This window comes from Bos taurus, chromosome 22, assembly GCF_002263795.3.
Source record: "Bos taurus isolate L1 Dominette 01449 registration number 42190680 breed Hereford chromosome 22, ARS-UCD2.0, whole genome shotgun sequence".
In the NCBI taxonomy this organism is placed as follows: Eukaryota; Metazoa; Chordata; class Mammalia; order Artiodactyla; family Bovidae; genus Bos; species Bos taurus.
The window spans coordinates 14,879,973-14,903,860 of record NC_037349.1 but is presented as its reverse complement, the minus strand read 5'-3'; the positions used below and the strand labels follow the sequence as shown (position 1 = coordinate 14,903,860).

At 42.0% G+C, this 23,888-nt stretch overlaps 2 protein-coding genes across 6 annotated transcripts in view; one reads left to right on the top strand and one right to left on the bottom strand.

Moving 5' to 3' along the window:
- The window catches only part of ACKR2 (atypical chemokine receptor 2), an 87,310-nt gene that overhangs the window by 29,406 nt on the left and 34,016 nt on the right, over positions 1-23,888 (bottom strand). The window contains exon 6 of one of the 2 annotated variants that reach the window (XM_059879611.1): positions 7,879-8,170. The exons of the other annotated variant lie outside the window; for it this stretch is intronic. Within the exon in view, the coding sequence (XP_059735594.1) occupies positions 7,879-8,026 (148 nt within the window). The 5' untranslated portion in view covers positions 8,027-8,170. The remainder of the gene's footprint in view (positions 1-7,878; positions 8,171-23,888) is intronic. 2 annotated transcript variants of the gene reach the window in all.
- Positions 12,989-19,865, top strand: HIGD1A (HIG1 hypoxia inducible domain family member 1A). Of its 4 annotated transcripts, none has more exons than XM_059879921.1 (4): positions 12,989-13,041; positions 17,313-17,427; positions 18,058-18,192; positions 18,860-19,860. In XM_059879921.1, the coding sequence occupies exons 2-4, from the start codon at positions 17,331-17,333 to the stop codon at positions 18,907-18,909; spliced, it is 282 nt and encodes a 93-aa protein (XP_059735904.1). In that variant the 5' UTR covers positions 12,989-13,041; positions 17,313-17,330; the 3' UTR covers positions 18,910-19,860.

Here is a 23,888-nt window from a genome sequence, read left to right as displayed (position 1 = left end):
AAAATACAACATTAATATGATCAATAAAGCTACAGGATTAAGTCTAATATTTTTTATGCAGTTTCCTTTTTTTTAAACTGTCTCCCAAAGTGTCATTCCCATTAAGTATGTGTAGGCAAACCATGTTCCAGAGCTTCACTGTCCAATACAGAAGCCACTGGCCATATGTGGCTACTGAGCACCTGAATGTCCAAACTGAGAAGTGCTACATGTATAAATCACACACCAGATTTCAAAGACCTAGCACAATAAAAGAATGTAAATATCTCAGTCTTAAATTTTAAATAATTCTTAAATCAATAATTTAATACTGATAATATCCGGACAACATTTTCATTATTTGGGCCTTGACTGGCAAGCAGGACTCCCTCATGACTGGGACTCTAGTAGGCAGAAGATGAAGAAACCACTCACTCATGCAGATGAAATTTGTCCTCCAGCACCCTCTACTGACAGAGCTCAACAGTGAGCCTGCTGACAAGGAAGAAATGTGATATCACAAGCAAAGCAGTGAAAGGTGGATTGGAATAAGGAGATGTTAAGTGAGAACTGGCACACCTTCTCTAAGGAGGGCTTGCTCTTGCTTTCATGGGCTTTTCACAGGTACATAAAAGACAAAGAGTTTCACCAACAGCCTTAATGAGATCTTGCAACCTCTGCTGGGTGGCCATTTCCTTGTTTTCTCACAGATCTCTGATTCAGACTGGCGATGATGAGAGTTTGTTTGTTTGCCTTAAACGTTTTGCGAAATTATGGTCCCAGGATCAGGCTTGGAACTTCTGGGCCATCTCTGGTATCACCAATCCCAAATTATACAAAAGAGGCACCAAAATGTTTTACACTGATTTACTGAAAGGATGTTGGGAGTTCCCTTTCTGATCCTAACAGAAGCATCAATAGAACATTTATCTAACCCACAGGGAAAGAGTGTACATCTGATTTTGAGGGGTCTGAGAGGAGAGGGTTACAGCGGTAGTCAAACAGATAGACCAGCAGGTTTAACTTAACGATGCTTGCCAGAAGCAACAAAGCCTTTCTGAAAAGTAAACCAGCCAAGGACAGAACTTAGGTACAGCACTGCCAGGAGTAGAAGGCAAGGGAGGAGAAGATAAAAGTAAGGCATGAAGGGATCTCATGAGTTTTGCTGCTTCATCCTACATTACACCTTCTGCTCTTCTTCCATGTTGTTCCTTATCCTGTTGACGAGGTCAGACTATCAGGGGTGGCAGTCACAGACAAAATTTCAAGGTAAGATGTTTTCACTTGTAGGGACTACACTGCAGAAGAAAATATGGGAGAGAATGGGGTCATGCAAGATGGGCCTGTGGCCCGACTCCCCCTGCCTCTCTTCACGTTCCCTGGGGCACCTTATATTCGAGAGACCACCACTTCAAGTTTCTGTCATGTCCTGTCCTGTGTCCCTTTTGCCCCTTGGTTGGCACACAGGGAGGTGACTTAAAAAGGAAAGCCACGTTGGGGGAGGACAAGGTGCAAGGGCTTGATAGTCATGAGGCCTTTCTAGTCCCAACTCTGAAACTGACATGTTGTAGGAATAAGGCCCCTCTGGGCTGCAGGGTCTCTATCAGTAAAGTTAGAGCTGTTCCAACTCCATGGCCCTATCAGAAAAGTCAAAGGATGAAAGAGGTGACAGAGCCAGGATTTGGGGAAAAGGTGAAGAGAAAAACAGCAGACACAAAAGCCCTTGGTCTAATCTCCTGGTATTAGCACTGAAGCAGGTGACTCACTCTGGCCCACCCAGAACTGCCCATTATTCCTGGCCCACCACTCCCATTTTCTCCTCTGACCTCTTGGGAAGACAAATTCTGGTAAGTCATAGACACAAGACACAGTCTTAGTCATCAACTCAGTAAAAGCTACTAAGAGTCACATGGATGGCTTCTTTGCACTTTGAGAGCAAATCTCGTTCCAAAGCTGCACGAACTCTGCCACACCTATGTGGACACGCAGAAGGCGTGTCCTGTGCCTTGCCTCTACCAAAGCCCAGGTTTACAGCCTTCTAGGTGCTTTGCATTGATCAAATAGCATGTCTTATACATTCAACCTCTGTAGCCCTGTCACCAACCCTCATCTCTTGTTCTCTCCACCCAAAGCTTGCCCATTCTTCCACCCTGCTAAGTGTTATTCCAGACCTGCTCTGTTGCTAATTCCACGCTATCAGACGGCTTGATGTCCCTGCCCTCAAGACTGTTCCACCCCATAGTGTTCTGACTGCCTGTCAATAAATGTGTCTGTGGAGACTGTAACAAAGATATTACTCGTTTAGTCAGCTATTATATGTGGTGATGGGCCAGCCCTTACATTATCCTCCTGTTTTATTTAGTGCACACCACCAAAACGGTAAGTACTTCATAACATAATTTTATTTTCTAATACGATTCTGTTTTCAGAGGTTTCTAGAGAAAAGAGTTTACATTCTGACTTGAAAACCTTCCTTACTACACTGTATTCCTGACAAGAAACCTCCAGAAATACCCTAATGAGCCCCCGAAATCATTGGTCTTTAATCCTAAATTAGATGTAATAAAATATCTAACTGGCATGTGGGATGAATTTACCTCTCCAAATCTCATACCTTCAGATCTTCCCAGAACATTCACATACAGGTGGGCTCTGGGAGAATAATAGGCCTCAGAAAATAATTCACTTTGTTTCCCCCAGAAGTGACCCTTGTCCAGTCAACCTGATCTGACTTTGCTTACCTAACACTCTGACCTAGCCTACTGAGATTAAAGCTTATGACTAGAACTCTTTTCCTTCCTTGTTGACTTTACACATATCCTTTCAGGTGTATAGATTATTTTATGAGGAAGACTAAATGGTGTATAGTAGCAAAAAAGCAATTCAGCTTCCCCTTACCACCCCAAATTAGCAAACAACCATCATAAGTCCTGACTGGGGAGTGTTGGGCTTTCTCCCTGTGGGTGAAAGTATCCAAGTGAAGGCTGGGTGATCGGCAGCCAGAGGATTTCACATTGATTCACAGCTGGAAATCAGGAGTCCTAAGTGTTATTTCAACCTCACAACTCAATGAGTCTCTTTCCTGTGCATAGAGAGAAAGAGAAAAAGTGGAGAAGTCCGACTCCTACAGCCCTTGTCTTGGCACTTCATCAGACCATGTATTAAAGGTTTTGTGTATTAAAGTGTATTAAAGCAGATATACTATCTTTTCAACTAAGTTATAGGTCCCCAGAGGCAGAGTGCACTGCCTTTCTTTTCCCATTCCACTCTTGACAGTACATAGCCTAGGGTTCACTGTTTAAAAGGTATTCAATGACGCCCAAATTTGCTCATCCTTTTAATGGCACGCTTTAAAGTTACTCCTGAATACTCCATATTCAGGGATATGGAGATACAGTGAAGACTTGGTGCCTGCACAAAAGAAACCCCGTAACATGGGTGTGTAGAAAGACTGACTTGTAATGAAGGCTATCTCATAGTTATGGGTGTTGGCATATCCAGAAATCACAGTTATGGGAAAGAGAAGTTCAAATGAGGAAACTGAACATTCTTGCTTGTGAGATGGATGAAGAAATATTTGACAGATGAAATCCTCTGGACCTGGGGATGAACTGGGACTCAAAGGATGAACAGTGTTTTACCAGGTAAAAAGTGAAAACCTAAAAACTTGGATGGAACACCCCAGTCAGTGATAGCAGGACACACTTTCTTCTCAAGTGCACGTGGAGCATTCTCCAGGGTAGACCACATGTTAGTCCATAAAACACGTCTCAATAAATTTCGGAGAAGGCAATGGCACCCCACTCCAGTACTATTGCCTGGAAAATCCCATGGACGGAGGAGCCTGGTAGGCTGCAGTCCATGGGGTCACTAAGAGTCAGACACGACTGAGCGACTTCACTTTCACTTTTCACTTTCATGCATTGAAGAAGGAAATGGCAACCCACCCAGTGTTCTTGCCTGGAGAATCCCAGGGACGGGGGAGCCTGGTGGGCTGCTGTCCATAAAACACACCTCAATAAATTTAGAAGAACTCAACTCATACAAAGTATGCTCTTCAGCCACAGTGGAATTAAATTAAATCAACATTAGGGAATTTAGGGAATTCACAATTGTGCAGAAATTAAACAACACACTCCTAAGTAACCAATGAGTCAAAGAAGAAGTAACAAAGGAAACTATAAAATACTTTGAGATGAAAGACAGCTAAAACAAAACACACAAAATTTACAGGATATAGTGAAAGCAATGCTTAGGAGGAAATGTATCGCTGTAAATTCCTATGTTAAAAAAGAAAAAAGAGGGACTTCACTGGCAGTCCAATAGTTAAGACTGCAAGAGGCATGGGTTCAACTCCTCATCAGGGAACTAAGATCCCACACCTCTCTCATTACGGCCAAAAAAACCCCAAAATAAAATATATTAAAGTTAAAAAGAAAAAAGAGGAGACTTCCCTGGTAGTCCAGTGGCTAGGACTCCTCATTTCCAGTGCAGGGAGCCTGGGTTCAATCCCTGGTTAGAGAACTAAGATCTCATATGCCTCAGGACAACTTAAGCCCATGCGCTACAACTAGAGAATCCTCTCATTGCAATCACTAAGACCACGTGCCACAACCAAGACGCGATATAACCAATAAATAAATTTTAAAAAGAAAAGACAAAGTACAACCTGGGTGGGAAGAGACGTCCTTCTCCAACTTCAACAAAGAACAGAGGCACAACCTGGACCACGTGGGGCCTGATGGAATAATGGTGCCTAGCTTATCACTCGGAGAAGGAAATGGCAACCCACTCCAGCACTCTTGCCTGGAAAATCCCAAGGACGGAGGAGCCTGGTAGGCTGCAGTCCATGGGGTCGCTAAGAGTCGGATATGACTGAGCACCTTCACTTTCACATTACACTTTCCCTTTTCACTTTCATGCATTGGAGAAGGAAATGGCAACCCACTCCAGTGTTCTTGCCTGGAGAATCCCAGGGACAGGGGAGCCTGGTGGGCTACCGTCCATGGGGTCACACAGAGTCGGACACGACTGAAGGGACTTAGCAGCAGCAGCTTATCACTAAGTAATAGGAGATGGGACAGAATCACGCATAAACACCAAAGTAAGCATGACAACTGACTCATGTCATGGGAACAGCAATGTAACGGAGACACAACACAACTACGATCACAGGGATGAGAAGAGATTTAAGACTGGGATATGGTAGGTGTATCAGGAAGATCCTAGCTTTCTTCATGGGGATAGATTGGAGCAAAACTCTTCTGTTACCTTTTGATTATTATATGAGCCTCCCTTACACTTCCTCTCTGAGTGGGGCTCCAAGAAACTCAAGTTATCCAGAATACAAAGCAAAATGTTATAAATGACTCAAGAAAATACAAAGTTCTTGGGAAAGGCAGTGTGTTTCAAAAGAAAAAGGAGTGGCATCAGGGAATTCCTGGGCGGTTCAGTGGTTAGGACTCAGTGCTTTCACTGCCATGACCTGGGATCAGTCCCTGGTTGGGGAACTAAGATCCTGCAAGCCACACAGTGTGATTAAAAAAAAACAACAACAACAACAGGGTAGTGTCAGTTTAAAGATCAGGAAAGATTTTATTCACAAAAATAGTGGCATATGAAGCTGAAAGGATATGAAAGACTTTAAAAATTGCTTTCTGATCACAATAACAAAATAAATTTAGTTTGATAAATACAGAAAAACACAGAAGGAAAAAAATGAAAATTGAAAATTATTATCCTACTACTCAGATAAAACCATCATTAATATTGAGAGGTATAGTTTTCCTCATCTTATTTGTATCTGTGTCTATCTATAAATATTTATCGATACTATAAATATAAATATCTATAAATATGGATATACAGTATGAAAGTGCATGTGTTTGTGAATATATACATACATATAGAGACATAACTATACATACACATATATTTCATAGATATATATGTGGATATATAACTAGGTCCAAAGATATAACTACACATAGATATAACTACACATATATTTCAAAACAAAAGTTGTGACTGATAAGGATTCTAACAGTGGAAAAGGAAGGTAATAAAAGAGACCAGGCACAAAAAGGAAAAGAAAGTACAGACAGGCAATGGAACCTTCCAGAAAGAGCATGAGCTAAACAAGACTAGATTCAAATCCTGCCTCTGCTTCTATGGAAACATAAGCAACTTACTTATCCATGCTGAACCTCAGCTTTCTCATGTGTAAAGTGAAGACAATATGTGCTTGATCGAGCTGTTTTAGTGATCAGACACTTGACAACATCAGGTATGAAGGAAGCATCCTGCCCAGAGAATGGGAGGTGCTGAGCGTGTGCTGGTGTTGTACAGCAGGCTGTCTGGGTAGCTGCATGTGGTGCTGCTTGCTTCTTTTTTTTTTCAATGTGGACCATTTTAAAAGTCTTTATTGAATTTGTTGCAATATTGCATCTGTTTTATGTTTTGGCTTTTTGGCCACAAGGCATGTGGGATCCTAGCATCCCAGACCAGGGATCGAACCCTCAGCCCCTACACTGGAAGGCAAAGTCTTAACCACTGGACCACCAGGGAAGTCCCTGGTGCTGCTTACTTCTAATATAAGATACTTACAGGTAAGAGGGAGGCCAGGGACACTCTCTCACATTTATGAGCCCTCAATTCATTAAGTCACCAAGACAAACAGATGGTATGGTAAATTACATACCATAAAATTCTCCATTTTAAGGTGTACAATTCAGTGGGTTTTAATATATTCACAAAGTTGTATAACCATCACCTTTAATTCCAGATCAATTCCATTTTTATCATGCCCAATGTGGGTGATACCCATTAACTATCATTCCCTATTGCCCTTTGTCTCGCCACCTCCCACCTCGTCCCCTTACCAGCCCAAGGCAAGCAATAGCTCAGAGACCACAAGGATTCCAGATCCCAGCTACATGAAAGAGCAAATTAGCCAGAAGTGGTCATAGGTCTTTTAAAACTGTTGGTGAACTCCCCTTAAGCAACAACTTACCTAATTTCACAAGCAATCACAATCTGCACAGGACACAATACTTAGCCATCTCGCAGCTTGCAATTTCCCTCTAATCAGCCATACTATACTAGGCAACAGACCAAGGTTATAAGCTCATTTTATCTAGTTATTTTAATACTCATCATTCTCAGAAAACCGTTCTGACTCTCATAAAACAAAACAGCAGGAGGACTTTGATGGCTAGCACTTGTCTGCTGATTCATGAGTAAAACTCAAAACTCAATTTGAGTCAGACAGATAATTTTTCTTTTCTGGTTTTTCCTGACACAGGGCAGGCACGTCCCTGTCCCTAAACAAAAGCATCAGCATAGGGAGAGTAATGAGGGCCACCAATTTGGGTGAAGTGTCTATTTGCATAATCCATTTTTCTCTCAGAATTATAAAATACTTGTCCATCGTCTCTGGCAAAGGAAACCACTATCCTGTCTGTATTGAGATACGGATCTGATTTAGATGTCAGCTACATCATAAGCCCTCAATTCATTAAGTCATCAAGGCAAACAGATGGTGCCTCGCAATCAGTGTTATGGCAAAATGATTCGGAGAGTGGAGATTAGTCAATAAAAACCTACTTGCAGTGCCACTGAGTGTGGCAGTGCGTTCCGGAAGAGGCACCTCATTCTCAGAGAATTATCAGACTTGTAAAATTAGCCCTAAGTCGCCGTTGGGAGAGACAGAGTCGGGGAAAGCAGAGAGCCAATGGGTACCCAAGGCAGCTGGGGAGAGGAGAGGAGGGTTCTGAAAGGGAGACTGTCTATGGGGTGGTGATCAAGAGAAGAAGGAGCCACAGGAGCCCAAAGCCCCTGCCCAGCTACCACAGTCCAGTAGCAGAAATGCAGCCAGAGTTACTGAACTCTCGTACTCACCTCTGCAGAGAAACAGTCTTGAGTCATTCAACCAACATTTTCCATGGGCAGGATACCACCAAGTGCTGTGGTGGAAACATAATGGAGGTTCTGCTGCCAGGGTGCTTGCAAACCAACGTTCATGCACAACCACAGGACTCTCCATCATACCAAGTACCAGGAGCCAGCTGGGGAGCCCAGGTAGAAAATCACATTTATCCTTTCTAGTGGAAAGAGCTGTTTACCTGTGGTAAACAGGTAAACAGCTTTTCGCTTCCAGTGCTCAATTCTTTGTGTAATCTAGTCAAATTACCTGTATAAATACAGATAATAAAAATTAGTCAACCTTTTCACTTACATAGTTTATATGAGACTATAAATTTTCTAATTTTTAAAATCAATATATAAACTACCTAAAACTGAATGCTAAAGACACCAAATTCTGTCTACTCACTCTCTACCAAAAGACATATTGAATAAATTATATGGGATATAAAATTACATCAAATTTTAAGACAAAATGGTTGTACTAATTCCAAATCCAACCATTTCCAACACAAGGGAAAGATGCAGGTGGCCTTCAGCTCATCTAGAGAAGTTACATACCCACCACTCCACCTGCCCCTCTCCCTACCCACCACGCACCCCAAACAACTAATAGGAAGAACAAAAAGGAATTCTGAGGAGCTGCAGTGAATCCAAGATCCATTTTTTAGTGACAACCACACAGCTTTTTGTTAGAAAATATTGTCATTGAAAGTCTTGCATCAAACCTAGAAGGATGCAAATGTATTTCCTTATTTGAGCTGTTTAAGTGCTTTCCTGTGTAAATAATCCTCTTGACATCACTGTATACAGAAATTGGGCAAATTTTAGCCAGGTTTGTCAGAGCACATTACTGAGAGTGAAGACACGTCTCATCTCTGCCACAGTTCTTTAGAGCGCTGGCCCCTTGTCATCCAGTTATCTGTCCACATGTCACTGGCTGCATGTACACGAAAGCAGAAGTACCATCAGGGATTTACCCAGGTTTCATGTTTGGTTAATGGAGTGGGAAGCAGGTTTTCCAGTCAAGTCAGGGAATTTAAGAGAAAGTACCAGCATATGAGAAACGCTGGGATGGAAGAAGCACAAGCTGGAATCAAGATTGCCAGGAGAAATATCAATAACCTCTGATATGCAGATGACACCACCCTTATGGCAGAAAGTGAAGAGGAACTAAAAAGCCTCTTGATGAAAGTGAAAGTGGAGAGTGAAAAAGTTGGCTTAAAGCTCAACATTCAGAAAACGAAGATCATGGCATCCGGTCCCATCACTTCATGGGAAATAGATGGGGAAACAGTGGAAACAGTGTCAGACTTTATTTTTTGGGGTTCCAAAATCACTGCAGATGGTGACTGCAGCCATGAAATTAAAAGACACTTACTCCTTGGAAGGAAAGTTATGACCAACCTAGATAACATATTCAAAAGCAGAGACATTACTTTGCCAACAAAGGTTCGTCTAGTCAAGGCTATGGTTTTTCCTGTGGTCATGTATGGATGTGAGAGTTGGACTGTGAAGAAGGCTGAGTGCCAAAGAATTGATGCTTTTGAACTGTGGTGTTGGAGAAGACTCTTGAGAGTTCCTTGGACTGCAAGGAGATCCAACCAGTCCATTCTGAAGGAGATCAGCCCTGGGATGTCTTTGGAAGGAATGATGCTAAAGCTGAAACTCCAGTACTTTGGCCACCTCATGCGAAGAGTTGACTCATTGGAAAAGACTCTGATGCTGGGAGGGATTGGGGGCAGGAGGAAAAGGGGACAACAGAGGATGAGATGGCTGGATGGCATCACTGACTCCAGGGACGTGAGTCTGGGTGAATTCCAGGAGTTGGTGATGGACAGGGAGGCCTGGCATGCTGCGATTCATGGGGTCACAAAGAGTCGGACATGACTGAGTGACTGAACTGAACTGAACCGGCATATAAGGAAGGAGTATCCAGAGCAGCAGGGAGGACAGGAGAGAATAAGTTCAGTTACAGCCATCTTACAGAGTCTGGAATTTTATGATGGCCTGGACCCTGGTCAATGTTCCCTGAGCACTGGTCTGTATGGACTATCACTGCTTTAAAGCAGCAGGCCTTGCCAAGGTAGTAGAGGAACGACACTACTGCATGTAGCTGCCTTCCACATCCTTAAGACCTAGACTGTGGCCTCAATACAAAGAACATTACAAGCCACAAACTGAACAGCCTTTAGCTTTCTGGCAGATAAATGCTGATAGTACCTTTCTAATGCATTCAATTTTCAATACCTCAAACACACTCAGCTTTTGTAAATATCCAGCTCTAAAACTTTCAAGGGCCAACAAATACAATACTGTCCAAGTTCTTTTACTAGCATTAAAGGTCCTCCCCACTGAGCTTACTTTCCATTACTCACTGACTGTGCTTTAGTCACAAGTGTTTGCCTTTTCCCCACTTATTGTCCTTCATACTGCAACTACAATTCCACAGTCTACTTCTATTCCTCCACCCACTGTTTCCTTTTCTGGAATATTCTTCCAGTTTACTTACACGCTAGTCATCCTTCAAAGTTCACACATTCAAGCCCCAGTCCCAAGAAGCCTACTTTGAAATAGCTCACTCACTATGGTATCTACCTGGATTTCCACTCAAAGCACTTCTCACAGACTGCTTTCTACACCTATTCCTTTGACCTAATCAGATTATAAATTACTTCAGGGAAGGAACTGAGTCTAATTTCTGAGTCCAGCACAGCACCAGGCACAATATACATGTCCAGTATTTGGTGACCCTGACTCTCATTTCTATTTTTAAAATACTCAATACTCAATTTTTCTCAAAAGTCTTAAGATTTGTTTTAGACAAAATGCCACAAAGATCACACAATGTTTTTTAAGGATGTCTAAAACTGGATTACGTAGCTTTAAGCTGAGCCATAACCTAAACAGACGTCTGAGTTTAGAAGCGCATTTCTTTTATATTGGATATGATCATATGTGGACAGCTCCTTGGAGCATGAAAAGTTAGAGAGACTCTCTAAAGAGGGGAAATTAGCCCAAACTGGCAGACACTTCCTGGGCTGCCTTTCTATAAACTACATGAAGATTAATTTAATACATGAGAACCTGAATTTTTTTAGTCTTCTGTATTATTCTTTGAAATGACCCAGAGTAAGAATCAAACAATATATGTTGTATATTAAAAATAATAATGTCTGTATTATGAAAATCTTAATAGTTAAATCAGTTGTCACTATTGTTTTCTTATGGTACTGAATAAAGAATAGCAGAATAATCTTTTTAAAATCTTCTATATCGTCTGATAGTTATCATTACCATTTACCAAGATTCTGGTTTCTACATACTAATCAGAAAGAGATAATTTCTTACACAAGTAGGGCAGAGTCTGCCTCTTTCCGCACAATGCATATCATAGGAATTTTTAAAGTAATAACTCACACTTTATATGTGTTTCCTCATTAATCACTACTACTGTTATCCTCTTTTTACAAAGGAAGAAAGTGAAGCTCAAAGTCATGGTTAGTATATGGCCAAGCTGGGACTAGCACTGGTCTGCCTGACTCCAAATCCCATTCTCTAGAAATTAGTAAACGAACTTAACACTATTTTGATTCAAAGAATAGGCCATGGTCATTGCTGCAGTTAGCCTTTGTATTTCCAGAATTAAGGAACTAGATGACTTCTGCATTACCTATGAATATGGCTTTCATTTTCAAATCTCACGTTCTCTTATTTTCTTAAATATTTATGTAGCTGCACTGGGCCTTAGATGCTGCATATGGGATCTAGTTCCCTGACCAGGTAGTGAACCCAGGTCCCCTGCTTTGGGAGCACAGACTCTAAGCCACTGGACCACCAGATAAGTCCCTCTTTTACTGTTTTAATTACCCTAAATCAACTTCTGATCTTCCGACTTAACTTTAAAGCCCTTTGTATCCACTGTTGCTTCTTTTAACATTACCAAGGCCCTCCAGAGCTCAAAGACAGTGTTCAGGGAGATATCGCCACGAACCTGACAAAACACGTGCCAGCAAGGAGCTGAAAGCACTCCACACGACCAAGGTAAGGAGTTTTTATCCTACTCAGAATGAATGTTGCCTGAAGTGAAAGTGAAAGCCGCTCAGTAGTTTCCGACTTTTGCGACCCCATGGACTATACAATCCATGGAATTCTCCAGGCCAGAATACTGGAGTGGGTAGCCTTTCCCTTCTCCAGAGGATCTTCCCAACCCAGGTCTCCCGCATTGTGGGCAGATTCTTTACCAGATGAGCCACAAGGGAATGTTTCCTACTTGTGTCTGAATTATGAGACAAAAGATTTTCAAGATCCTGAGCCTATGACACTGAGCTTCTACCTGTGGGTTAGAGCACTTGGCAGTCTGCCTCGTTTCACGGTTATAGCCAGAGATTTTAGTTTAGTTAGCAAGCAGTCCTCATGGCAGTGCTTGATGCTTTGCGCCAATTCGCCAGGTAGTTACCGAGTGATCTACTAACAAATTACGGGTTCTGTCCCAGGAAGTTCACCGTTACAAGGTGCCTGTGACTTCTTTCCTCAGGCAAACCACGCCGGTCAGTATGGAGTCACCCGTGCTTGTAATGAATGGCTGTCTCCGACTACAGTGTAAGCGCCAAGCTCAGAGGCCCATAGCGCCTGTTCGCGGCCGGTAAGTGCCAGGGCATGAGAGTGGATCCAGCGCCCTAAAGCCGCCGGCGGCCCCTCCTCACCCGCAGCCGAGACTCAAGGACCGGCCGCGGTTTAACCCTCTCAGCCTCAGCCCCGCCCTGCTGCGTTCGCGGATGCTCGCTGCCGCCACCTCCCAAGAGGAAAACAGCGAAGCTACTGTCAAGTTCCGCCCGGCCAAGGGCCGAGAAGCACCCTCGAACGTCCTCCGCCGTTCCTAAGAAGCCGACTTCTCACCTCTGATGCAATCCGTAAGTAAGAGCCAGTGACGAGAAGTCACCGCCCGCGCACGTCGCCCCAGCCAATCCGGGGCTCTCTCTGGGCCACCCCACCCATTGCGTACACGCACGCACGCACCCATCCACCCGCCCCGACCCTCGCATGCCCGTTGCTGGTTTCTGATTGGCTGAGGCCGGACGTAGGCGGGACCGGGAGAAGCCGGCTGGACGGTGGGTGCGGGAGTGGGGTCAGAATACGGTAGGAACCTGAAACGTCTTGAAGTTGTCTGTAAGTGATGCAGGCGGGCTTTGGGGGTCGGGTGATTCCGAGCGGTGGAGTGGGGAGAAGAGAGGCCGCGTCGAGAGCACCTTGGGAGGGTTGGCGCCGCGGGACTGGGATAGGGGGCTGATGCCTGGGCTGAAAGGGGCGAAGTCTGGTTGGCGGGGCTCAGGCCTCATTTCGTGGTGCCGGTGAGGGCTGGTGAGAGCGTACGGAACCTATGGGGGGGGGGGGGGGGTGCAGAAAAGGTTTGTAGAGCGAATCGCGGCTGAGCTGGAAGGCCCGGGGATGTATCTGGGGAGGCACCGGGCTGGAGCCGACTTCGCGGAGCCCGTTGTCCCGAGCGTGTACGGGACTTCTTTGAGAGCGGGTGGGTGAGGAGGGATTGGGAGGGCGTGCGGTCCGGCCATGGAGTCCTGACAAGGTCACAGGAAGGGAAAGGGGAGGAAGGTTGAAGGGTTGAGGGGAGGGCGTAAAACTACACGACCTTCCCGCCATCGGCTTCCTGTTCTCCCCGGGCCGGTATTCTGTTCCACCTTTGGCGACTCTCTTCCGCCTCAGGAAGGTAAGAAGGACCAGGGCCTGTATCAAGCGCCTCTGACAGAATTTACATTTCTTCCTCAAAAGTAAACCTGCCAAGTTAGAGATTACAAAACATAGCACAGGATTAGAATTGGGAGCAGTCGAAATGATTCGGCAGGTTTATTCGCCTGTTTTACCGGTGCAGGAATCAATTATTCCCCTCTTCTGGGTAATCCCTATGGATGGAATCTATGCTTCCAGAAGTGCCTGGGATGAAAAGTTGTGATGTATAAGTGGTACCAGGCCCCAGCATGACAATCGTATTTGAGTTTTGTACATCAGTGGTTCTCTTGATTCCCTGTGCACCAAAATCTCTTGAACGGATCTTCTTAAAATATAGATTCCTTGGGACCTGCCCCAGACCATTTGAATCAGAATCTCCTGGGGTGGGGACTTGGCAGCCGTTTAAAACGGGCTGACAGTGACGGGTTCAAAATGAAAATTGGAATCCATTGTTAGAAGCTCCTGTGACAAAAATGACGAGCTGTGAAGATCCTTAAATCTTTTTACATCACGTGATGCGGAGCGGCTCCTGTTACCTTAGGCCTCTGCTAGGTGCACTTGGAAAGGTCTTCAGTAGTATCTTAGTTTACAGACTAATTCGTGTTATCTGGTTTTAGGTGCCTCCTTTTGTACATGTTCAACTTTCTGGCAGATCTGGGTCAGTTGCTGTGGGTGGATAAGAAAATGATAAAGGAAGTCCAGAAGTGATGCTAGGGGAAAAAAATACTCAAATTACAGCTGAAATTGTTAGATGAATTACGTTACTGGGGAAGAAGATTCCATTTAACTTTGGGCATGACAGACATTTTTCACAATTCAAAGGAGGAGATGCAGGCTTCTGTTAAGAAATGGATTTTCTATTTTTTCAGATAAAATGTACACCAGCATAATAAGACAAATGATCTGGCAATATATTGTCAATCAAAAGAACCCACAACTGTTTATTAGGAGAACTGGGTTCTAATCCTGCCCTGTCAGAGATTCCTGTTGTTGAGCAGTTTATTGCACCCTTCATAAGCTTTCTTTTTCCATCTGTAAAATAAGGCTACTGGCATGGATTGAACCTTGGGGTTTTATTCTCAAGTGACTTATACTTATTGACCCTGATACTTTAAAAGTTAACCATTTTTTATTTAGATGGCTGTAAATCATGAATACTTGGGGAAACTTCTAGGTGATCGGGAAGAGAATTATTAAAATCTTACACTCAGGGAGTTTTATAGATATATGTCATGATAGAAATAGAATTTGAACCATAGAATAACAAATTAGCTTTGTGATGTGTTGGACTTTTAATATTCCCCTTTCTTTTATGCTGAAATGTGCACACATGGTGTTCTGTATCAGAGACAAATTATCCTTAGTCACTTAAGACAAATAATGACTACATGGTTCCTTCATACCTTGATTCTTACCCCAGGGACTACTTTCTGAAAGCCAGGTCAAATGGCCTATCCATACAAACTGCTGCAAGGAAGGAGAAGCGAACTTTTGCTACCCTGATCTGTTGGACAATTAGTTATCTAGAAATTACGACAAAGGAAGAAAACATGCTTTTGTATCTGCAAAAGGAGGTGCTAGTTTTTAAAAGTGGATTGTCATATATAGTGGGGTCCCAAGGATCCAAAACCTACTCAGGTTATCATGTGTTCTTTCATTGAGCAATGTAAGAATTAAAAGAGAAATTAGCACTTATGTAGATACAGCTTGATATTTTTCTTACTGATGAAACTCTACAAATGTGTGTAATTGTTATTTTTCACTAAATTTTCCTAATTGCCTGAGAATAATTTTAATAGTTGAATAAATATTGAAGTAATATTTTTCAACAAACAATAAGTTTAATTAGAATGTGGGATTGGTGAGGAAGGTAGAAGAAGGAATTGTGGTAAAATAGGAAAGATTTTGAAATGTTTGCCTTTGGGAAGTTTAGATTGATTATGAAGGGAACTAATAAATATACTGGCCTAAAATAGTTTAATCTTACCATCTAGTCGATTTATGTAATATCTTGGGGTTGGTTTGTTTGGGCTTTTTTGGCTGTACCACGCAGCATGTGGGATCTTAGTTCCCAGACCAGGGTCTGGGCCCCCTGCAGTGGAAGCATAGCGACTTAACTGCTGGACCACCAGGGAAGTCCTCATTTATGTAGTATGTTGAAAGCCAAGCTCAAATATTTCTCTGAAATTTCCCAAACTTTATCTAAAAGATGCCACACTCTAAATTCTGTCTGTTATGCTCTTTGCAAAGTATACGTACTCTGGCATGTTTTTAAAAGAATTTAATTTCTGAAACATTATTTCAGTGTTTACATTTTAATCTCTTGAAATATATAATGAGCATCCTGAACCTTGAACTTGTTGAACCTTGTATATAATAAAAGCTCAGACAAAGTAGGGGTTCATTTAGTTAGCAAGTAATGGAGCACAAGAAAGAAGAGAAAGTCAAAGTGAGAGTCGCTCAGTCGTGTCCAACTCTTTACAACCCCATGGACTAACTATACAGTCCATGGACTTCTCCAGGCTAGAATGCTGGAGTGGGTAGCCTTTCCCTTCTCCAGGGGATCTTCCCAAGCCAGGGATCGAACCCAGGTCTCCCGCATTGCAGGCAGATTCTTTACCAGCTGAGCCACCAGGGAAGCCCTAGTTCTAATTGATTCTATCTGTGTGATACTGTACAGCTCATCTGGATTAAGCTCTTCTCTGTCAGATGACAGAACTGTACTCTTCCCAGTGAGGATGGAGGCTTTGAGGGACAATTTCACTTTTCAAACTAAACCCTACGCCTCACGTCTAGAGTTGGATTTTCTTTGAGAACCTTGATTACTATTAAACCCCTTGAATAGCAAAGTGTTGAATGAGAGCCATTTATTACTGGAGGGAGTGTGATGCACATGAAAAATTCATAAGCTAAGACTATACAGATAATGGGATTGGCAGTTAACTTTTTGATGTCATCTGTAAATGACATCAGAGAAGGCAATGGCAAGCCACTCCAGTACTCTTGCCTAGAAAATCCCATGGATGGAGGAGCCTAGTAGGCTGCAGTCCATAGGGTCACTACAAGTCGGACGTGACTGAGCGACTTCACTTTCACTTTTCACTTTCACACAATGGAGAAGGCAATGGCAACCCACTCCAGTGTTCTTGCCTGGAGAATCCCAGGGACGGCAGAGCCTGGTGGGCTGCTGTCTATGGGGTTGCACAGAGTCAGACACAACTGAAGCGACTTAGCAGCAGCAGCAGCAGTAAATGACATCTGACTGATATCAATTACAACAGTGTATTGTAATTAACATCAGTCAGAGATACTTGTGCACTTATATGCTATGTGTGACTCCCTTTTTTCAATCTGCGGGTGAAGTTTATCATCTGTGCAGATCAGTCAGAACGAAGTATGTAGTGACCATGACTAAGGTGAAATTGAATTATTACTTTACTGTGATGAAATGCCTATTAGCTTCCTGTGTTACCAAAAAAAAAAAGACAGAAAAGGGAGAATGGAGCCTTGGTCCCTTTGTTATGGAAATTAATCTTTTTTTCACCCTGCCCTGTTATTCATATAATCTGGCTAGTATCTTGGCTTTTTTTTGTATTACTTAAAGGAATAATCTTATTAAAAAAGTATGCTTTTAACTGCAGAACCTCATGGAAATTCTGTTTCAGGAAGAGTCTTCAATCACTATGTCAAGCGACACAGATATTTCTCTTTCTTCATATGATGAAGATCAGGGATCTAAACTTATCCGAAAAGCTAGAGAGGCACCATTTGTCCCCATTGGTAAGTTTGACTTTGATGGTCTAATAAGCTTTAACACAGTAGAAGTGTGGGCAGCTTATTTCATTCATCAAGCATTTCCTGATGAAGCATTTATTTTTTAATATTTTTTCATATGTTGAAATATGCTTAGATTGGTATAAGTCTCGTAAAAATTCTTCTCCGAATTCAGACATCGTATTTTATTGACTTATTTCAGTGAATGTGTTGTGACCCCAAGACGACCATCAGTTTCAGTGATTTGCTACAGGGACTCACAAGACTCAAGAGTTGTTATAAACTCACAGTTGTGGTTTATTACAGTCTCTGCTGCATTCCCTTAACTGATTTCCTTCAGGGATGGAAGTAGAACAGAGAAGAGTTCCCCTAGCACTCTTAAAGGAATTTATTTACTGGCTTCACAAGCCCATACTTCAGAGATGATCTTGATTTTCTAGATCTGCTATTGCTTGCTACCAATTTTGAGTTTTTAATTCTGAATCGGGGTGGGGATTAAAACCTCAGTTCATATGCTAGCTGGGTAATGGTCTCCTAAAGCATCCTTATAAAAAATAGAACATCGATTGATAATAAACTCATCTTGATTCCCTGCCCCAATGTATCTGACATAACTTGTGACTATTTCTTTTACAGGAATGGCAGGTTTTGCAGCAATTGTTGCATATGGATTATATAGATTGAAGAGCAGGGGACATACTAAAATGTCTGTTCACCTGATCCACATGCGTGTGGCAGCCCAAGGCTTTGTTGTGGGAGCAATGACTCTTGGTAGGTTCCTACAGGACATTTTCAAATTTTTGGTTCCCCATGAATGGATTTCTTTGTAAGTAAAACAAGGTAGATACTTTTAACTGACTTTGAAGCAGTTTGCAAATATCACTACTCATTTTCACCTAAAAACTGAATGAATAAAAATAGTTCAAGTAGTGGTATAGTTTTACTCTATGATGAATAATCTTACTAAGGTTTTAAAGAGAGAAAAGATAGTAATGCCCATTATAATGTCATTGAGTCTATATATGCAAATAGGGTTGGTAGTAAGATCCATCATCTGGAAGAGACATGATGGCTGTTTTATTGAGTTTTTCAAGGTGGAAAAGATACTACATGCTTTTGTAGGCTTTATAATTCATTGACATTATCTGCTTTATACAGCAAGATTGAGTCCTTTTAAAGTTGCCAGATAAATATTGATATTTTAGCCATCTGAGCTAATCATACTAGTCTTGAAAATACTTCGGAAACTGTGTAAAAAGAATTTTATAAATTTGAATTATTTAAGAAAGCAAGAATGTAAGCAGCCTAGGGTCTTGTTTTCCTTTTAAGCATCATATGCTAGTAAGAGTGCTACTTTTAGCTGTTTTATGAATAGTTTTTAATTTTCTAATACTGAAGAAAAATTTTAAATTGCTTAACTAGCATTCTTTCTCTTTAGGTATGGGCTATTCCCTGTATCAAGAATTCTGGGGGAAACCTAAACCTTAGAAGAGGAGATGCTGTCTTGGTCGTCTTGGTGGTGCTTGCTTTAGTTAGACATCTCATATTGAGGTTATATGTTTATGTTGAAAATAAATTGTTTGGGTCAGACAAGAACATGGTAATTTGAAAATTGGCCTCCTTTCTTGCAGGCTTGATTTGCCTGGTGACCAAGTTACTGGTGACTAGTTCACTAGCTAGGTCATTCAGGGGAGTCAGACCAGCACAAAAGAAACATGTCACTTTTAAATACACTTGATAGTGGTACCTGTCCACCTTCTTAAACTCTTCTGTTGAAATTAGTTCTAAAGAAGACAACATGGCAATCCTGAAAATGCTCCCAGTTGCTGCAGAATATCATATGCTTTTGATGTAATGTAGGAATCCTATTTACCCCAGTTAATGTAACTTTCTGACGGCCTTGTGGACTGAGTACTGTTTTAAGGGCTGGTTGGCTCTTGAGGAACCCTTTCAGAACAGTGCATGGAATACAACATTATAAACCTCCCTGCAAGTCTGTGTGTGTTTTTAAACCAAAACTAAAAAGCTGGTAACAGAGCCACTTTGAAGTAGTATTTATTTTAGAATCATAAACATGAGAGTAACTTAACTTGTGGATCCCTTTTAGCTCTTTAGTAATTGCAGAATTATATTTTGCTGCTGTTATATTAGAATAATTTTAAATTATTTTGAAACATGTATTTTAAGTGCTAATGCAAAGGTAAATGAAAAACACTTTTTAAATGTGTGCAGTATGTTTATTTTCTCCAAAAGTATCATCAACTAAATAAAATCCCTACAATGGAAGTCATTGATGAGCAAGCTGGTTTGGTCAGACATTATACAAACTTTGGTATATCACAGAATGCTTTGTTGTACTTGTGAATTCTCGTCTAACCTGAATTTACATTCCATGGTGATAACATGGTAAATGTAGTGTTATTAAAGTAAATGAACACATCAAATGTCTTGTATTTATTTCAATTTGGGAAAAACCATCGTTCTTTGAAGTAGCATAAGTAGTTCCAAGAAAAGAGGGAATAACAGCTAAAAATTTATTGGGTATTACTGTGTGCCACATACTTTCATGTATAAAATCATTTAAATTTCCTAACAACCCTAAGAACTGTGATCCTTGTTTCGTGGAGAAGGACACTGAGATACAGTTTTAAGTAATTAACCCAAGGTCACGTAGGTAGAGAAAGCTGTGTTTGGGACTGAAACCTGGGCAGTCGTGCAGTAAAGCCAACAGGTGTTAGAGACTTGAAATGTTGGTCTTTGTGAAATTAATGCTGGAGAGGCAGCAGTTGTCATAAATTAGTACTATTGGACAAGAGGGTACAACATGGTCTTGACTTACCACTCCGCTGACTATATAACCTGGCCCAAATCAGGGTTTTCTCAATTTTCTCCTAGTTAGAAACGAGAGATTGGACTAGGTAATTACTACAGTCCTATCTAGCTTAGAGATCATGATATGGGTCCATGGGAAATGTGCTTTAAAAATAAAAGCTATGCAGAAGGAAATGGCAACCCACTCCAATATTCTTGCCTGGGAAATCCAGGGACAGAGGAGCCTGGCGTGCTACAGTCCATGGGAGGTGGGGGGTGTCACAAAGAGTCCGACACGACTCAGCAACTAAACAATAACAACAAAATTGAGAGAACTGAGATGTGGAGAGTTTGTCACTTTCATATAGTTCATGGGCTTTATTTTTTGGTTTGGGGGAATACTTGATTTCACTATATAGAACCATTTTTTTGTTGGAGTATTTAATATTTATAGATCATTGCAAATAGAAAAGGTCACTTAAAAGCTGTTTACTGTGTGCTTGTTTTGTACTCAGATTTGAAAATAAACAAGGAAAAAAATAAATGCTATTACTAGGAACTCTTCTCAGCCTCCAGTAGACACAGGAGTTGCTCGTAGGCAGTCCTAACAGTAATTTCATTAAGGATAAGCCTTCTACAGAAAAATTTGAGAACAAGTTTCAGAAACTTTCTAATGGATGAGTACATTATTGATTTTGTTAAATGAATACTAATTTGAGAGAAATTGAGCTAGACAAATGCCAGAGGACAGAAGAACAGGAGCAAAATGTTGAGACTAGTGAGTACTGAGTAATAAGGAGAAAATGAGTAAAGAAGAACAGAGTGATAAATTAGGACAGATGAACCTTCCCTGAAGAAGACAGCAATAAATTAGGGTGGATGAATAGGCTGATATTCAGATTATGAAAGTTATTAAAAGTGGCTCAAGGGGATGTGATACTACTGTTTATTGAGCCAGACCTGGGTTCATGGTTTTGCCACTTACTAGCTATGGTTTCCTCATCTGTAAAGTGGGGACAGTGTCAGTGGCCTAGGTTGTTGGGAAGATTAAATGCAGTAGTGAATGTGGCAGGCTTAGCATAGCACCTGATACATTGGTAACCTCTGAATGCTTGCTGTTCAGCTCAGTTCAGTCGCTGTCGTGTCCGACTCTGCGACCCCATGAATCGCAGCACACCAGGCCTCCCTGTCCATCACCAACTCCCAGAGTTCACTCAGACTCACGTCCATCGAGTCGGTGATGCCATCCAGCCATCTCATCCTCTGTTGTCCCCTTCTCCTCCTGCCCCCAATCCCTCCCAGCATCAGAGTCTTTTCCAATGAGTCAACTCTTCACATGAGGTGGCCAAAGTACTGGAGTTTCAGCTTTAGCATCATTCCTTCCAAAGAAATCCCAGGGCTGATCTTCAGAAGGGACTGGTTGGATCTTGCAGTCCAAGGGACTCTGAAGAGTCTTCTCCAACACCACAGTTCAAAAGCATCAATTCTTTGGCACTCAGCCTTCTTCACAGTCCAACTCTCACATCCATACATGACCACAGGAAAAACCATAGCCTTGACTAGACGGACCTTTGTGGGCAAAGTAATGTCTCTGCTTTTGAATATGCTATCTAGGTTGGTCATAACTTTCCTTCCAAGGAGTAAGCGTCTTTTAATTTCATTGCTGCAGTCACCATCTGCAGTGATTTTGGAACCCAAAAAAATAAACTCTGACACTGTTTCCCCATCTATTTCCCATGAAGTGATGGGACCAGATGCCATGATCTTCGTTTTCTGAATGTTGAGCTTTAAGCCAACTTTTTCACTCTCCACTTTCACTTTCATCAAGAGGCTTTTTAGTTCCTCTTCACTTTCTGCCATAAGGGTGGTGTCATCTGCATATCTGAGGGTATTGATATTTCTCCCGGTAATCTTGACTCCAGCTTGTGCTTCCAGTCCAGTGTTTGTCATGATGTACTCTGCATAGAAGTTAAATAAGCAGGGTGACAATATACAGCCTTGACGTACTCCTTTTCCTATTTGGAACCAGTCTGTTGTTCCATGTCCAGTTCTAACTGTTGCTTCCTGACCTACATACAGGTTTCTCAAGAGGCAGGTCAGGTGGTCTGGTATTCCCATCTCTTTCAGAATTTTCCAGTTTCTTGTGATCCACACAGTCAAAGGCTTTGGCATAGTCAATAAAGCAGAAATAGCTGTTTTTCTGGAACTCTCTTGCTTTTTCCATGATCCAGCAGATGTTGGCAATTTGATCTCTGGTTTCTCTGCCTTTTCTAAAACCAGCTTGAACATCAGGAAGTTCACAGTTCACGTATTGCTGAAGCCTGGCTTGGAGAATTTTGAGCTGTTACCATTGTTAAATGTTAAGCTTGGGAATGTGGCAGCAGAGGAGGTACACGGGCCCTCCTCTCACAACTTAGTCTAGCAGCAAAGGCTGCCTTTAGATCACTGACTTCGGAAAGCATGATGATTACTAGGTATAGGATGCAGAAGAATGGGGGACCTAACCTAGGGCTAGAGTCAGAGAAGTTACCCCAAGGAAGCCATGATCTAACTTAAGATGATTTTTCTCTGGGAGATTCCTTGGCTTACTGTTGCATGTTTTTGGAGCACTGGTGTATGACTGCTTCCATGCCTTTCTCTTCTACTACTATGAAGGCGTGATGATCTTTTTTCATCCAAAGCAGCTGGCATTAGTGCCTGGCTCATACAGATGTTCAATAAATATTTGTTGAATTAATTAGAATAAGCAGGTCATATTTTGACGTTCAGGATTCTGTTTCCAGAAAAAGTCATCAACCTATTTCTAGTTAACAGGCAACAGTGCCATCTGGTGGTGAGAGTTGGAATTTGACTGCATGCATAAATCCCCAAAGTACACTCTGCTTCTGTATCCTGGAGTCGGAACTCTGGAGTAGAGGACAGGTCATTTAGACCATTTCTTTTGCCTCACAGATGAGGAAACACTGCTCAAAGTTTCAAGAACTTGAAATTTAGGCTCTATCCCCAGGTAATCTACACCCCATGGAAACAGGCCGGAACAAAGCTGAAGGAACATAAGGTATCATGTCAAACAGTGGAACTGCCAACTATTATTTACATACTTAATCCTGTTTGAAAGCTCTTCAATTCAAACGGGAAACTGGAGGAAGGAGACCAAACATGCACCAGCCATGCATGGATTGCCACTTTCTTAGTGAATGATTTACCTGCTATAAGTTCATGGAAGAGCCAGTAATACTCATGCATCCTGGCGTTATTCTTAAAGAGGGCCTACTTTCCCTCTAGCCACTGAAATGAGGCAAAATCATGTTTTTTAGCAAAACAAAAGTTAGGAAAATTTCTCCTAAATTCAGTAGTAATAGTTCCAGAGTGGGGGCTAGCATCTGGCTGGTCCCCTCTGTAGTATCCTGAGTTGCTTACAACATTCGTGTTAGGTCTTTTCCTGTCCTCAGTGTCACTCTGAAGTGTCACAGAGAGACTGAAAGTTTACAAGGTAGAAATGCCATCATCATACCTTTCAGCTGGAGCCCTCTTACTCAGCTTGTCTACAGCTATACTTCCTGTCTTCCCCACTGAGGCTCCTTCTGAGATCACTCGTTCCTGTTAGTCATCTCCATCTCCCACCATCACACCCTGGGCTCAAACTCTTAGAAGTG